The sequence below is a fragment of the Hyperolius riggenbachi genome, chromosome 9, assembly GCF_040937935.1.
Source record: "Hyperolius riggenbachi isolate aHypRig1 chromosome 9, aHypRig1.pri, whole genome shotgun sequence".
Lineage (NCBI taxonomy): Eukaryota > Metazoa > Chordata > Amphibia > Anura > Hyperoliidae > Hyperolius > Hyperolius riggenbachi.
In genome coordinates this window covers 86,919,819-86,936,364 of record NC_090654.1, presented here as the reverse complement: position 1 = coordinate 86,936,364, position 16,546 = coordinate 86,919,819, and the positions used below count along the sequence as shown (strand labels likewise).

The 16,546-nt window shown below is 44.4% G+C and overlaps 1 protein-coding gene across 2 annotated transcripts in view; it reads right to left on the bottom strand.

Moving 5' to 3' along the window:
• The window catches only part of LOC137532542 (uncharacterized), an 81,781-nt gene that overhangs the window by 59,105 nt on the left and 6,130 nt on the right, over positions 1-16,546 (bottom strand). For both annotated transcript variants that reach the window (XM_068253153.1, XM_068253154.1), the window contains 6 exons: positions 12,335-12,623; positions 11,272-11,426; positions 11,147-11,188; positions 10,775-11,060; positions 2,335-2,489; positions 407-430 (listed from right to left, as the gene is read on the bottom strand). In XM_068253153.1, coding sequence (XP_068109254.1) covers positions 407-430; positions 2,335-2,489; positions 10,775-11,060; positions 11,147-11,188; positions 11,272-11,426; positions 12,335-12,623 — 951 coding nt within the window. The remainder of the gene's footprint in view (positions 1-406; positions 431-2,334; positions 2,490-10,774; positions 11,061-11,146; positions 11,189-11,271; positions 11,427-12,334; positions 12,624-16,546) is intronic.

Sequence of the window (16,546 nt, the reverse complement as noted above, 5' to 3'; positions counted from 1 at the left end):
CGGAGTAAGAAATAACCACACCAGCAGCTATCTGAAAAAAGGAGGGGTGGAAACACTGCAGAGAAGGTGATAATGCAACAGAATTCTCAATAGGTGCGCTACTCTGCAAGGCTTGTGCTCTACTACTCTGCTAGCATGGCACCAGTTATAGATGCTTCCTCTTCAATGAGAACCCAGCAGAGATTGGCTCTGTAGAATCAGCGCTCCCCCCTACCCCCACCACCATCCTGGGAGAAATACCACTGGCACTGTATCTGAACCTCAAAGCACAGTAAGGAGGAGCAGGGTGTCCTCCTCATCTAGGAGTTCATGTTTTACTATCAACTCAATCCCCACGCACACCTCTAATCTGAATGAAGCAAGTTCTGCAATGTGTTTCTGTAAAGATAGTACACAAAAAACTTACTTTCTTCTTCTTTAGGTGTGTCATCTAAGATGCAAAAACAGAGATATATGAACATTGTTAATCCAATACAGACTAAGCCTTTATTGTGAAAACTCCATACAATTCTATGGTTTTCCGTGTGAAGCCCCAATTTCAGCACCATGTGCAATGACTGTAATGGGGGTTCCCTAAGGGGTCACAACATCTCCATACATAATTGTTTACTAGCAAATATGACCGTTATTTTATAAATTGTCCAGACTGAATTGTATGTGGACATATAACAACTCAATAACAACTTTAACGGGGATGCAAAAGGATTTTGTTATATTTATAACCCTATGATTAGTAGTAAAAAATACATCAAAATGTCTTTCATTTTATGAATATATTGAAAATAAAATATTCATTTTTTTAGAGCATGGTCTGCTGGTTTCATTACAATTATGCTAATATTTTGGAGCAGAAAAGAGTCTTACTATATGCAATTAGGCTTTGTTGTTTTCTATTGAAGAGCTATACATTACATTAATGTGCACATTTGACCCAGAAAGGGACCAGCACTATTGTTCTTTATGAGGCTATTCTATCTTAACTACACAACTGTAAAACATCACCTTTCTAATACTTGCAAAGCTTGCCTAGTGACACTTCAGATACCAAATCATTTATAATAATGTTTCCTCGATTATAAATAATTTATAACCACCTATTTCTCATCATAAAACCAAACAAATTATGAAAAAAAAATCATCCCTTTAACATATGTTCACTTCTTATACTGAAACTTGTATACATTTACATGTATTAGGGCTCTTTGTATATGTAACAAAATGTGCTTAACCCGCCTTGACGGTTTGATTCTTTCTAGATTTTAGGATCTAAAAGCGGTGCCATTTTTTGCAGGCTTTTAGACCCTAAAACCAGAAAAAATCATGCTGCTAGAGAGCCTGCAGCAGCCCCAGCACTCACTCACCTCCCTCGGATCCAGCGCTGCAGTTCTCCCTCTGTCCAGCGGGTGGTGCTGTAACCCTGTAGTGAGATTGCCGTCTGTCATCATGACAACAAACGGCGATCTCACCAGAGGGATGCAGAGCCTCAGAGGACAGGAAGGAGAATGGCTGCTGGCGCCTGGATCCCGGGGGAGGTGAGTTAAACCGCTTGCTGCACACTATGCTCTGCACAAGGCTCCCGGGCGGCTCACACTTGGCGTTGCAGCTCCTGGCTTGATTTTTCCACCCTGAGCCTGATTAATAAAAACCGTCAAGGACGTTAAAGGACCACAATCGTGAAAAGTTGTACAATTTAAAATACATACATCTAAAAAGTACAGAGTCCCAGAGTGAAATGCACTATAAATAACTTTTTTTTTGTTTCTTATATAGTTTTCACTTACAACAACTAGTAATGATCTTCTGGACTTCGTACTAAACCCTTCCACCGTGATTAGGTCATTCTGTCGGAAGGGACCCTAGCAACTAGCTTGTGAACCTCCAGACTAAAAATCTACTGAAAAGGCTTGGTGTTTCTTTAACAGTTTCACAGCATCAGAACTTTCTTTTTCTTACCAAAGCCTCATTTTTAGCTGCACAGAAGCTAAGCTCCGCCCCATTAAAGAAAACTGCCCGGGCATTTTCCCCTGATGCTGTACAAAGCATGATGGGAGTTCTGATGTTGTGGTTCTCATTGCCTAGCAACTGGGATGGGTGATCAGTACACAGGACAGTTGGAACTGTGTCTCATGCTCCCTGACACTTCCTTTCAACCAAAAATGGCTGCCCTCATGAAATCACAAACATTTGCCTGTTCTTTTAAAACAGGGTGGGTAAGAGATTATATTACCTATCTATTTTAATTAACATAACTAATTTAACTTAAAGACAGTATGTTTGTTTAGGCTGAAGTTCCTCTTTAAGCTTTCCACCTTAAAGCCAAGGAAAGGTTCTCACCAGAGACATCACTCGGTAGTCCGAAAACTTGTACTTCACACACAGCTAATGTTTTGTTTTTCCCAGGGATGGTGATGGTCACGTATTGACCTGTCATGCCATCACATTCAACGGCCATTGTCTCCCCACTACTCATTGATGAAATGGCTCCACATCTGGAAATGAGTAAGCATACAATTAGCAAAGAAAAATAAAACAAGAAGATGTGAAGATGTCACATCACAAAGTCTTCTAGAACACAAAAAGGTGTTGAGCTGGAAAAAAGCTAATTCGTGTACCTAAGAGTTGTCCACAGAAGTCTTATATGAGTTTTTAAATTTGGCATTGGGCTCAAACTACCTATCTATCAAACTACCAAATCAAACTACCTACCTATCAAACTACCATGTATGAAACACACTACTCCACCCTTTAAATGATTTAATGGGACACTTAAGTCAAACAAAAAATATGAGTTTTACTCACCTAGGGCTTCCAATAGCCCCCTGAAGCTCTCCGCTGCCCTCGCCGTCTCCCTCCGATCCTCCTGGCCCCGCCGGCAGCCACTTCCTGTTTCGGTGACAGGAGCTGACAGGCTGGGGACGCGAGTGATTCTTCGCGTTCCCAGACACATTAGCACCCTCTATGCTGCTATATGGTATATGATATATGCTATGGCAGCATAAATAGCGCTATTGTGGCCAAGAATCACTCGCGTCCCCAACCTGTCAGCTCCTGTCACCGAAACAGGAAGTGGCTGCCGGCGGGGCCAGGAGGATCGGAGGGATACGGCGAGGGCACCGGACAGCTGCAGGGGGCTATTGGAAGCCCCAGGTGAGTAAAACTCATTTTTTTTTTTACTTAAGTGTCCCTTTAAACAACAAACAATAAAAAGGAATTATATTTAGAAGACATTGTGGATGAACAACTTTCACTATGTTCAGAGGTGCCACAGGGAGCAGCATAAAGGAGGGCAGTGTAACGATTGTGGAATTCTCTCCGTGATCAGCGCACAAGACGTGCGCTGACACTGCAGAAATCCTCCACAAGCGTGCAATTTGCGGGAACCCAGCAAAAGGTGCAATGCACCTGTAGAGGGAAATTCGTGTCGACAGATGGAGTTGTGGAGTGCAGAGGAACAGCTCCTCTGCCCTGCCACACACGCCAGACAGGAATTGCACGAAGGGAAGAAACGCTGGGCAAGATAGCCCTGAAAGAGAGAGATCAAAGCGACAGAGGGTATGTGTGTCCACCAAACTAGTCGCCACCCTGCGACGATGAACATACAACCATGAAGACAAAGTGAGAAGGCAATCGCCACAGATGAGGAACGTATGTATGTCCACCAATCTAGCCGCCAACCTGCGACGGTGGACACACAACAGAAGAAACCAAGTGAGAATGCAATCGCAAGAGAAGCGATTGCGGGAGAGAATGAGCACTGGGACAGATTGTATGTGTGTGCACCAAACTAGTCGCCAACCCGCGACGGTGCATAAACAGCAGATATGAAGTAGGAACGCAATCGCGAGAGAGGTGATTGCCAGAGGTGACACAAGGCTACAGCAAGGCAGAGCACGAGAGTAGCAAAGGCACAGCAAATCATACAATGAGGAGATAAGGAAAATAACAAACGCTAGCTAAACACGAACACCGCACTCATTCGCAACAGTGCACGCATTTATGCGCGGTCTCCGCGTGTTAAGCACAACAGAGACAAGCACGCCTAACTAACCACCGACAGACAAACATGAAACAGAGGACGCGAGCGCTTGCTTAACGGTTACCTCACCGAGCCTCCAGCAAGCGTTCGTAGCAGACAAGACAGATACACGAAAACAGGAATAAGCGAGAGATAGGATCCACAGCACTAGTGCAAGAGGCTAGTGCGATCCAGGAAGACAGAGCAGAAGGATCCACAGCACTAGCGCAAGAGGTTAGTGCGATCCAAGTATAAAAAGAGAGATGGAGATCAGACGGATCCACAGCACTAGCGCAAGGCGAGTGCGATCCTGGCAAGACAGAACAGATGAGATAGCTGGTAGCAACCGCTGCTCCAGCTATACTCCAAGAACAAAGATCAGAACGACCTCCTGTCGACCACTGCTGGGACAGGACAATCACAACAGACAAACAAAACAGATATGCAATCCTAACTGCACTAGGGAATCTGCCTAGTGCAGTTCCAGGAATTACTCTAGGCTAATCTTCAAACAAAGAGCAAGGCTGACACTCCAGGCGAGTGTTACACAGCAACTAACTCTTATGACCAGCCAAGGACTCAGGGAAACATAGCTCTTTATACTGCCAGTCATCAAAGGAGGCAGGTAGGAGATTTGCATAACGAGTGTATGCAAATTCCTCAGCAGCAGAACAGACCAGAAACTTGTAATGGAAAGACAGGTCTCTCTTCCAGAGACCTGCAGCCCACAGACTAGAGGAATGGTCAAACAGCTGTCTGCCAGTGCATCCAGCTGAGCGGATCATTACAGTACCCCCCCTCTAGGGTCGGATTCCAGACGAGCCTCTAACCTGATATTTGCAAAAGACTCTAACTGAAGACTCATGAAGGTCAGGACAGCCCGACAAGGCCCAATTCCAGAGTCAGTCCAGCCGAAACCGACCTCATCGGAAGCAAACGCCACCGAAATATGTCCATCAGTACTACCAGTCTCAGTATAACACCCATCAGGACTGTGAACGCCAGAGAAGAAGCCATCGACACCCTCCAGACAATACCCACCACCTTCCAGGGAGCGTCTGAAAATACCAAACCTGCCACAATACTTGTTTGAAGTGTCCCTTACAACACAAAAGCCACTATTGATCTTATCCAGGGTAACATTCAAATATATATAAACTTCGGCGCTGAATCATGGATGTCCACCACCAGAAACACCATAAAAATAGATGCGCTTACCAGATTGCTACAGACCTTAATTACAGGGTCTGCAATAAAGCGTTATGAGGTCAGCGGCAGGTATCTTCACAGCCGGCCTCCTCTCCACAAGCAGAGCGATTCAAATGTATAATGTTTCCACCGTATTAAACATGCAAAGAAACAATATACTCATCTAAGCGTATCCATTTGGTGTTTTTAATATAAATCCAATAAAATCCACATAAAACAACTTTAAAAAGGATCACTCACATCTGGGCCCTTATCACAGGGACCCACAGTGTATAACAGCACGTAACAATCATGGAACGCCATCCAGCCACACGTCCGCCTCACCCGACCGGTTTCACTGCCGTAGTTTCATCAGGGGCTTATCCAGGGTACCAAGCAAAATCTCTCCCGGAATCTCCCAGAACCTTTTGAAGCTCCACAGAGATCCCAAGAGGGCAGAACAATCACCAGGCTCACATGGAGAACTATCAAGCCCTCCTATGGAACCAATGACTATTCTGGATTCAGAATTACGAGGACACCCATCAAGATCAGGACTTTCCGGGATCACTTCTGGGCATGCAAGCAGGCAGGCCATATCAGAGCATGTCTCCACCGAGGAAGCATCTGAGCATGCTGGTGACCGAGGCACACTTGGGCTTTCTGGGTCACAGAGCACATTGGGGTACACCAGCACAGGAGAAACCTCAGAACATGTCGGGGAACTGCCAACCTCAGAGTCCGACACGACAAGACCAAAACCAGTACCGGGCAGAAAATCATCATGAGTGGAGGTCACAGGTACTGGTCTTTCAAAAGAAGACTCGGACTTAAATTCAGAATTTTCTGTGACTGTAATATCATCATTGACTACATATGAGTGAAGCTCCACCAGAGCTGCAAAGGTAGTCAGCACAACAGCAATGCCTACTGAAGTGGGCAACACCTCAGAAGGACTTGGGGGGCAGGAGACATCTCCTACAAGTTTTGCACCCTTTGGGAGGAACTCGGAGGTCTCCAGGACATCAGACAAAACCTCAGGAACATCATTTTCCAAGTTTTCTAAGAAGGATTCTGAACTATCCATGTTACAGGGCAAAACTGGAACTTTATTTTGTGGACAGGGCATATGTCCCAGGGAAGGTTCCACCAAAAACTGAAACTGAATTTCATCATCATGAGCGGAATGTACAGGAATATTTATTGGAACACACACTGACTCCCTAACTTTAATCTCACTGCACCCAGAATTCTGCATAGCAGTCAAACTAGCTTGCAACTCCAGAACTGCAGAAAAACAGGTGAGTATAGTAGCAATACCTAGACGAGCCTCTAGGGACACTGCAGGAGACTCTAAACAAGGCCATATTAACACATCCAGAATACAGGGTGCAGAATCAGCATTTTTCTCAGAACAAGAAAGGGACTCACAAATGTCAGTGCGAGTGGAGATCATGTTTTCATTCATGGTACAGGGCAGATTCAGAGAAAGCTTCTCTGGGCAAAGCAAAGAAGCTTCAGCATCAGATTCGCAAAACCGAAGCGCTGTCTCACTCTTAGATTCGACTAACAATGTCAAATCCGAGGAGTCAGAACGCAAAACTTGCGAATCAAAAATCGCTTTAGGTTGTGAAACTGACGCTTCCATAGCGCAAACCTCCGCGATCTGCGGGGCAGACTGTAAGGCGTTCAGGACAGAAACACTGGAGCAACTGTCACCAAGCAACGGGCCCTTACAGGTGTGAACAGGGTGAGACAAAGACGCATTTGCAGTAGAAATAGCGACAACATCAGGAAAAATTTTATTAGACATATTAATTTTACTTTTGATGCTGCATAATTTAGGAATTTTCCCCATAGCAGGATCACAGATGGAAGATCTTAAAGATCTGTCTCTAAATGACAAGGGGTCCCACACATCCTTGAGAAAACTGGCACATCCATGCCGATCACAATCTGCAGGAAATCCGGGAAACAGGCATCAGATCGCACCGATTCAAACTGCGCGCAGTCAGAAGAGAATCTTTCAGGATTCGCAAAGGAGTCAACCACAGAGGCATACCCACTCATTTCAGATCGCACAATGGGCCTGATTCACAAAGCGGTGCAAACACTTTGCACGCCTGTGAAAAGCCCTTTATCACGCCTAAACTTAGTTTAGGCGTGATCTGAAGGAATTCGCGCGAACTCCCGCGCGCAATGTTTTGCGCGCGTAGTGCTGAGCGCTACGCGCGCAGCGCACCGTGCTTCGCGCGAAGTGCCCATTAAGCCCTATGGGACTTTGCGCGCGCGCATACGCGCGGGAACTTCGCGCGAGTTAGAGCACAGAGCGGTGATAACTTTGCTGGTGCAAAGGTTATCACGCCTAAAGTCTTTTAGGCGTGATAACTGAGTTATCACCGCTTTGTGAATCAAGTCCAATGTCAAGACTCACATGCTTTACCCCAGAAAGGCAGGAACAATCATCCGACAACGATGCCTCTTTATTGGAATCAATTGATTGGTGTGTGTGCAACTCATCCAAAATCGTCTGCCATACATAAATCATCAGATCCACATCTCCCTCGTCACATTCATCGGAATCAATCAAAAGGTACATAGAATCGAGACAATCATTCAAGACATCTTCGCTTTTTGCGATGTAAAAATCGCAAAAAGCTTTCCAATCAAAATCAAATTCCTCCATCAAGGCCCCAATGTCCCATGAGGCAAATGGAGGTTCAAACAAGCCAGTATCCAGATAATCTCCATATGGGTGGAGTTCAGGAACAAGAACAGATTTTTTAACTGCTTTAATATAGTGTGCGATCCTACCTATAATAGGATCCACATAAGCTTTGGATTGGGGCAAAAAACCCGGAGACTGAGAAACATCATTGTAAACATCATTATCATACTGAATGGTTTTGCACATTTCAGACTTGACAGAAATAACCTCTTTATTTGTGGTTGCTATGGGCAACAAATCTTTTGGCTGACAAGCCAAATCAGCAGATTGGCCTGCAAGCACCAATTCATTAACATATGGTAATGACACTGAAATGTTGCATAACCTAATCTGATCAGCATCATGCTCTGCAGGAAAAAACTCATAGAAATGACCAGGCAGGGGAATTCTAAGCTTACGAGAAAATACATGACTCAGAAATCTGCGAGGGTTATGTCTTAGATTTACGTGTCTGGCACACTCATCAGCCCACACAAACAAATCCCCTTGGAAAAGATTGTAAGCAATCTGACCACTCCAAGTGGAAATATTGGTGGCCTGAAATTCAGGATTTGCCAAGAATCTGGAACATTCTGATATAAACTAATCTCTGGTTTCAGAGTCCAGTATCTTAAACCTCTTAAAGATACAGGACCCATATTTGACCAAATCGTACAATTTGGAAATTCCCTCTACACTGGGAATTTCGGTTGGGCTGGTCATACTGTAACGATTGTGGAATTCTCTCCGTGATTAGCGCACAAGACGTGCGCTGACACTGCGGAAATCCTCCACAAGCGTGTAATTTGCGGGAACCCAGCAAAAGGTGCAATGCACCTGTAGAGGGAAACTCCTGTCGACAGATAGAGTTGTGGAGTGCAGAGGAACAGCTCCTCTGCCCTGCCACACACGCCAGACAGGAATTGCATGAAGGGAAGAAACGCAGGGCAAGATAGCCCTGAAAGAGAGAGATCAAAGCGACAGAGGGTATGTGTGTCCACCAAACTAGTCGCCACCCTGTGACGATGAACACACAACCATGAAGACAAAGTGAGAGGGCAATCGCCAGAGATGGCGATTGCTAACAGCGACACAAGACCGTATAAGCACAGATGAGGAACGTATGTATGTCCACCAATCTAGCCGCCAACCTGCGACGGTGGACACACAACAGAAGAAACCAAGTGAGAACGCAATCGCAAGAGAAGCGATTGCGGGAGAGAATGAGCACAGGGACAGATTGTATGTGTGTGCACCAAATTAGTCGCCAACCCGCGACGGTGCATACACAACAGCAGATATGAAGTAGGAATGCAATCGCGAGAGAGGCGATTGCCAGAGGTGACACAAGGCTACAGCAAGGCAGAGCACGAGAGTAGCAAAGGCACAGCAAATCATACAATGAGGAGATAAGGAAAATAACAAACGCTAGCTAAACACGAACACTGCACTCATTCGCAACAGTGCACGCGTTTATGCGTGGTCTCCGCGTGTTAAGCACAACAGAGACAAGCACGCCTAACTAACCACCGACAGACAAACATGAAACAGAGGACACGAGCGCTTGTTTAACGGTTACCTCACCGAGCCTCCAGCAAGCGTTCGTAGCAGACAAGACAGGTACACGAAAACAGGAATAAGCGAGAGATTGGATCCACAGCACTAGCGCAAGAGGCTAGTGCGATCCAGGAAGACAGAGCAGAAGGATCCACAGCACTAGCGCAAGAGGTTAGTGCGATCCAAGTATAGAAAGAGAGATGGAGATCAGACGGATCCACAGCACAAGCGCAAGGCGAGTGCGATCCTGGCAAGACAGAACAGATGAGATAGCTGGTAGCAACCGCTGCTCCAGCTATACTCCAAGAACAAAGATCAGAACGACCTCCTGTCGACCACTGCTGGGACAGGACAATCACAACAGACAAACAAAACAGATATGCAATCCTAACTGCACTAGGGAATCTGCCTAGTGCAGTTCCAGGAATTACTCTAGGCTAATCTTCAAACAAAGAGCAAGGCTGACACTCCAGGCGAGTGTTACACAGCAACTAACTCTTATGACCAGCCAAGGACTCAGGGAAACATAGCTCTTTATACTGCCAGTCATCAAAGGAGGCAGGTAGGAGATTTGCATAACGAGTGTATGCAAATTCCTCAGCAGCAGAACAGACCAGAAACTTGTAATGGAAAGACAGGTCTCTCTTCCAGAGACCTGAAGCCCACAGACTAGACGAATGGTCAAACAGCTGTCTGCCAGTGCATCCAGCTGAGCGGATCATTACAGGCAGAAGGACAGACTATTGGCATAGAGCATAGCACTATGAGCCTTGCAGTGCTGGGTCCCCAGTTCAAATCCCAGCCAGGGCGCTATGCATGTATTGCATGTTCACCCTGGGTCTGTGTGAGTTTCTTCTATTAACTGGCTTCCCCCTAAATTGGCTCTAGACTACAATGGACATATGGTAGGGATCAGATTGGGACCCTCTCTGAGGGACAGTTAGTGGCAAGACTATATACCTTGTAAAGCAATGTGGAAGATGCTGACGCTACTAAATAATACAAATAAAGGGTAAAATTGACTCCCTTACCAGTGCATTATCATATTCCTTCAGTTGAAAAAATGTATACATGTTCCTGAAAGTTAATGTTCTCAGATATTAATTAATAACGCTGCAGCCAATGTTATAGGGTTGTAAGCGGGTACCAAGCAGTATTCATAATTCTCAAAATAGAAGCAAAAACTTTTGGGAATAAAATAAAAGGTGTTATTTAGAAGTACTAACTTCAGCAACACAAGAAGACCTTTGTGCATTTGTTCTGCATGAGAACAGTATGATTTAGTCAAGGACATTTAGCATACATACATGGGGTTTTTGGTTCCTCCATCTTCAGACAAGTCCCCTATTCTGATTTTGGCTCCATTAAGTTTATCTGCACAGCAGTCTCCTCTGCTGGTCACTGCAACGGTGAAGATTTTGAATTTTCCCTTGAGATCCACCATCCACCAGGGGTTGTCCTGTTCTCCAGTGCTGGCACACTGAATGTAGTAAAAATTGTTGTCTAGAGACCCATCAATAGCATTTTTGGACTCTCCAAACATACTATAGAGGCTGGATTGCTGAGCAACTCCTTTGATAGCCACATTTGGTGCTGCAAAACATTGAAATGTACAATAATGTAATCATATTCCAAAAGACAATCATTAGAATAATTTCTAGATACACAAATTATGTTACCTCCATTTGGTGTCTTCAGGTCGTTTGGAACCATCACATTGTCTGGCATAATGAAATCAGAGCTATTATTTCTTGCTGCTGCCTTTGCATGTTTGCTTATCAATTAAGGCAATTTTGTAGCTTACCCAAACTGTCGGCAGGTAAACCATAGACTTGGACCTCACACAAAATAAGGTGCTCAGCACGTTCTGGGATAGCGATTGAAACATATTGCCCAGTCATTCCTTGACAAGAGAAAGAGATCGTTTCTCCAGATTCAATGGATGAGATCACTCCACACCTGAAATATTAAATTCATGTTTTGAAGGAGTCTACAAATTCCTTCTTCTTGACTACAAAAGTAAAATAGCTCCCAACGAGATAAGATTAAGGACTAACACTGTACAAGTCTTTGTCTGCCCCCCCCCCCCCCCCAAAAAAAAAGAGCTGAATAGATGGTACACAACTTCGTATTACTATGCAAAGAAGTTCTAGGTAGACAGGTTAAGGTAAGGGTAAGGCACAGAATAAAAAAGACCAACTGCAACTAAATCTATTTTGTTAGCTTTGTTAGCCTGAGCTAGAATGGAAAAAAGTAGAACTATTCCTACCACTGCCAGTTTTTTATTGCAGATTTGTCACTTCCTGAGAATACCTGGGCTCTATTGTGGACCTTGTTGGTCATCAGGCCGGAAATTAGATCAATCTGATAGATGTTTCAGCCCTTACCAACATTCCCTAAAGAAATTACTAGCTTCTGTGTTATTAAAAATTTGTTGACCCAGTTATGCATTGCTAAAGATAACCCAAGGTGGGAGGAATATGGAGGCTGACATGTTTATTTCCCTTTCTAATAATAATGCACATTGCCTGGCTGTCCTGCTGTGCTGATCTTCTGCCTCTTTAAGCCATAGACCCTGACCCTGAACAGGTAGCTGTCTATGAAAAATCTGATAAGATTAGCTGAATGCTTGTTTCAGGTGTGTGATGTAGTCCCTACTAAACAGAAAGATCAACAGGACTGCCAGGCAACTGGGATTGTTTAAAATGAAAATCAATATGGCACCTTCCATAGGTCTCACAATTCCACAGGTCTCAATTTTTCTTTTTTCCTTGCTTTCAATTATGAAATGCCCATGGTGGCACTGAAAGTGCAACTGTACATCACAGTGAGTTAAAAAATAACAGACATAGAAAAGTATGCGTTACCTGGGGTTTAATGTCCCTCCCTTACTCGGATCATTTCCAATGTGGACCACTGCCCCAAAAATCCGCTCTTTGCAACACTCCAAAATACGGTTAGTGATGGCCACTGACATGACTTTGTGAGGTATTTTTAGGTCCACCATCCACCAGGGTTCATGGTCCTTCTCTGTGTAAGAGCATTGAGACCTCAGGTAATTGTTGGCCAAAGAGCCGTCATGGGCGTTACGTGCATTCCCATAATAAGAGTAGGTACTGGACTGAGTGGATATGCCTCGAAGTGCCACATTTGGAGCTGTAAGACACAACGTCTTAATGTACAAGTTTTCTTATGTTTGCTAATCATATGCATTGTATAAAGTATGTGCAAAAAAAACAAACAAACAATGCTACAAGTCATATGGTGAAAATATCATTCTGTAGTGGGAAAAAGCCATTGTTTCTGCCACTAAATCCTGGTACACAAATCCAATTTTGAGTGACTACAGTAGTTTCTGGCCAATTTTACCACCTTCATGTAATATGAGGGCCAACAGATTATGAATCCAATGCACATATTGTGTGGGTAATCTCAAATACTACATGGAAGTGGTAAAAGTGGTCAATCAAAATTTGCTGTGTGTATCAGGCTTAAACTCCGATCAAAAATTGAATTTTATCTTAATCAGTAGCTGATACCCCCTTTTACATGAGAAATCTATTCCTTTTCACAAACAGACCATCAGGGGGCGCGGTATGACTGATATTGTGGTGAAACCCCTCCCACAAGAACTTTTGTCAGTTTCCTGTCTGTGAACCTTGTTGCATTGAGGAAAATAGCAGTTTCCAACTGCCAAAAACCATGCAGCAGCTACATCACCTGCCAACAGTAAAATGTTCACTGGAGTTCCTCTTTAAAGGGACTCCAAGCACCTCTCATGGGCATATCTTTAAGACAGACGACTTCCAACAAAGTTGTGCTATGGAGGAGCCTCTTGCAGTGGCCATGCGTGTCACTTCCTCTTCCTGCTTCATTCAGTCATGCACTTCTCTAACAGAGAAGACAGGGGTGACCTGAAAGTTATAACATAGCCAAGATGGCAGCTCTGATGTTTAAATTAAAATTGAATGAAAACTATTTGGTGTAGAACAGCGATTCAGGCATCAAATGAAAGAGGAGAGCACAAGGTATGCATCTTTAAGTACTTTGCAGTACTGGTGGGAGTCTTAAAGGCATGCCCATGAGAGGTGCTCGGAGTCCCTTTAAAGGAAACCTAAAGCGAAATAAAGGTGGAACGTTTAACTTACCTGGGGCTCTTTCCAGCCCCCTACAGTCCTTCTGGTCCATAGCAGTCGTTCTGCTCAGCTCCGATCAGCAGCTATTAGCAGCCAGGCCACACATCTCCTGATCACGCTCCCATGGATACAAAATAGCAATTGTGCATGTGCCGAACACTCCCAGCCACAGCAGCACAATCAAGGAGGTGTGCGGCCAGGAGTGCATTTGAAGTATGCTGAGTTGGCCAGCTTTTCGAAGGGCACTGCTGCTAATAGAAACAGTGCGGAATGACTGCAACAGACAAGAAGGACTGCAGGGGGGCGGGGGGGGGGTGGAAGTTGCCCCAGGTAAGCTAAACTGGCCACTTTTATTTCACTTTCGCTACAGTTTAAGCCGTTTAACTGTATAACTAAGCGGTAGCTGTAAACCAAATATCATCAGCATGAGTGTTACAGTTTTGTTTTTAGTAGTTTATATAGTTATCCCATGACAAGGAGTAACATGTTAGGTCTGATTTGCTAGTGCAGAGGTGATCGCTGGGTGGAATGGCATGAGATTATGAGATTATGCACATGTGCTGGTTTAACTGCAATGTGCACAGTTTTTAGTTTACTAAAAGAGTTTATAGCATGATAAGCAAAATATAAGGTAAATGAGAAGACTTAAGAACCATATTATCATTTTATAAAAGAATGAACAGACAATAGAAATATGTTCAGTTAAACTATAACATGAGAAAGCAATAAAAGTCCTGCCAAACCGCATAAGATAAATGGTAACCCAACGACCATGCAATACCAGCATGTACAAAAAATACAATGTAAAATATAATTAACCCAGAACATAAAACATCCCCATAAGCTGCCCTAACACCTCATCCTAATAGAGTACAAACCCGACCCTATACTCCAGAGGATGAATTTTCATAGACCACTCCTGCCACTCAAAGTGATAATTTGGGAAAGTACCTGAAATGTTGTGGGCCAACTTCTCAGTATCCATGATTGTGTCTACTGGGACTCTCAAATTGTAGCAGTGGGAGCGAGTCTTTCAATTTATAGTTATTGTCCATCCAGATGTGCAGTTTTGAAAAACTGCGTGTTATATACATACCCATGTAGAAGAGAACAAAAAGGACCGGCACCGCTGTCTGTATTAAAGCTCTTTTAATAGCTCCAAGTGGCAGCAGTGACAGACTGCTGTTTCGGTTAACAACCTGTAACAATTGGTGTCAGCAAGAACAGATTTTCTGATTATTGGTGATCTGCAGTATCACCAATAATACAGATGTTATACCTGATTATGTGATGATCTGCAGAATCACCAATAATACAAGTATAGCAAGACACAGGACAACCAGGTGTAAGATAAGTGTTTGGTGCAACAGTAAATATAGATAGAGATACCCACTATCCCAGAGGAGCTGGTAAAGGGAGGTATCTCTAAAGAACACAATAATCAGTACTCCAGCAGGCTGGAGACACAGAGGAGTAGTGATAGGTTCACCCGAGGAGCGGGTGATGCCCGGTGAGACAATGTAGAGTGATCACTCGAGGAGCGAGTGATTCAGACTGTACTGCAGTAGGTGATCTCCTGAGGGGCAGGAGATCTAGACAGTAAGATATTAGCTAGTCACCTGAGGAGCAGGTGATTAAGACTGTACTGCAGCTATCAACCTGAGGAGCAGGTGATTAAGACTGTACTGCAGCTATCAACCTGAGGAGCAAGTGATTAGGACTGTGCTGCAGCTATCACCCTGAGGAGCAGGTGATTCAGACTATACTGCAGCTATCTACCTGAGGAGCAGGTGAATTAGACTATACTGCAGCTATCTACCTGAGGAGCAGGTGATTCAGACTATACTGCAGCTATCTACCTGAGGAGCAGGTGATAACTAAACTGAGAGTCCCTCACCAGGACTAAGCTCCCTGGTGAGGGCAGAAGAGTCAGACAAGCAGGTTCGGCAACACATCAAACTGCTCAATAGCCATAAAATGTGACAAACAGACACCTTTAAATACCCACTCCCTGTATGGGAGGGGCCCCAGAGCGGACCTGAGAGGGAACTTGAGTCTCAATATGCAAATTCGATCATGCACAATACAAACTGACCAATAGGAAATAAATGTGATGTACCTGCATCAGTAGAGGCTCCCCGCCCCTTAATAGGGGGATCAGCAGTCATACCAAAGAAGGGAAACGCTTTGCCAACGTGGATCCCTTCCAGCCTGCACCTCATATTGGTGTGGCCAGCACTCTGATGACTTCTGGGTCAACGAAATGAGGGAAGCCTCTACTGATGCAGGTACATCACATTTATTTCTTATTGGTCAGTTTGTATTGTGCATGAGCGAATTTGCATATTGAGACTCAAGTTCCCTCTCAGGTCCGCTCTGGGGCCCCTCCCATACAAGGGGGAGGGGGTACTTAAAGGTGTCTGTTTGTCACATTTTATGGCTATTGGGCAGTTTGATAAAGGTTGTTAACCGAAACAGCAGTCTGTCACTGCTGCCACTTGGGGCTATTAAAAGAGATTTAATACAGACAGCGGTGCCGGTCCTTTTTGTTCTATTTGGACTGTACTTCCCAGGAGGCACTGGGAAGAGACCCTGGGCACGCTGCATCCTCCCTATTGGAACGGTGCTCCCTCTCTTCTGTTTGTGTGTATGTACATACCCATGTGCAGGCTTTAATAAGTGAGATTTGGAAAGTAAATGGTAAAAAAAAAAATAGTATAAAAATAATGGTTCAACGCCTTGATCCATAGACTTCTTAAAATCATTGGGAACCTATAAAAAAATCAAACAGATACTTACCTAAGGGGAGGAAAGGCTCTGGGTCATATGGAGCCTCCCCCCCCCCCCCCCTCTTAGATCTCTCTCGGATCCCTCTTTCCGTCACCCCCAGTAGAGCTGTATTCGACCGATCCTATACTGCTCTCTGCCACCGCAGGAAGATTG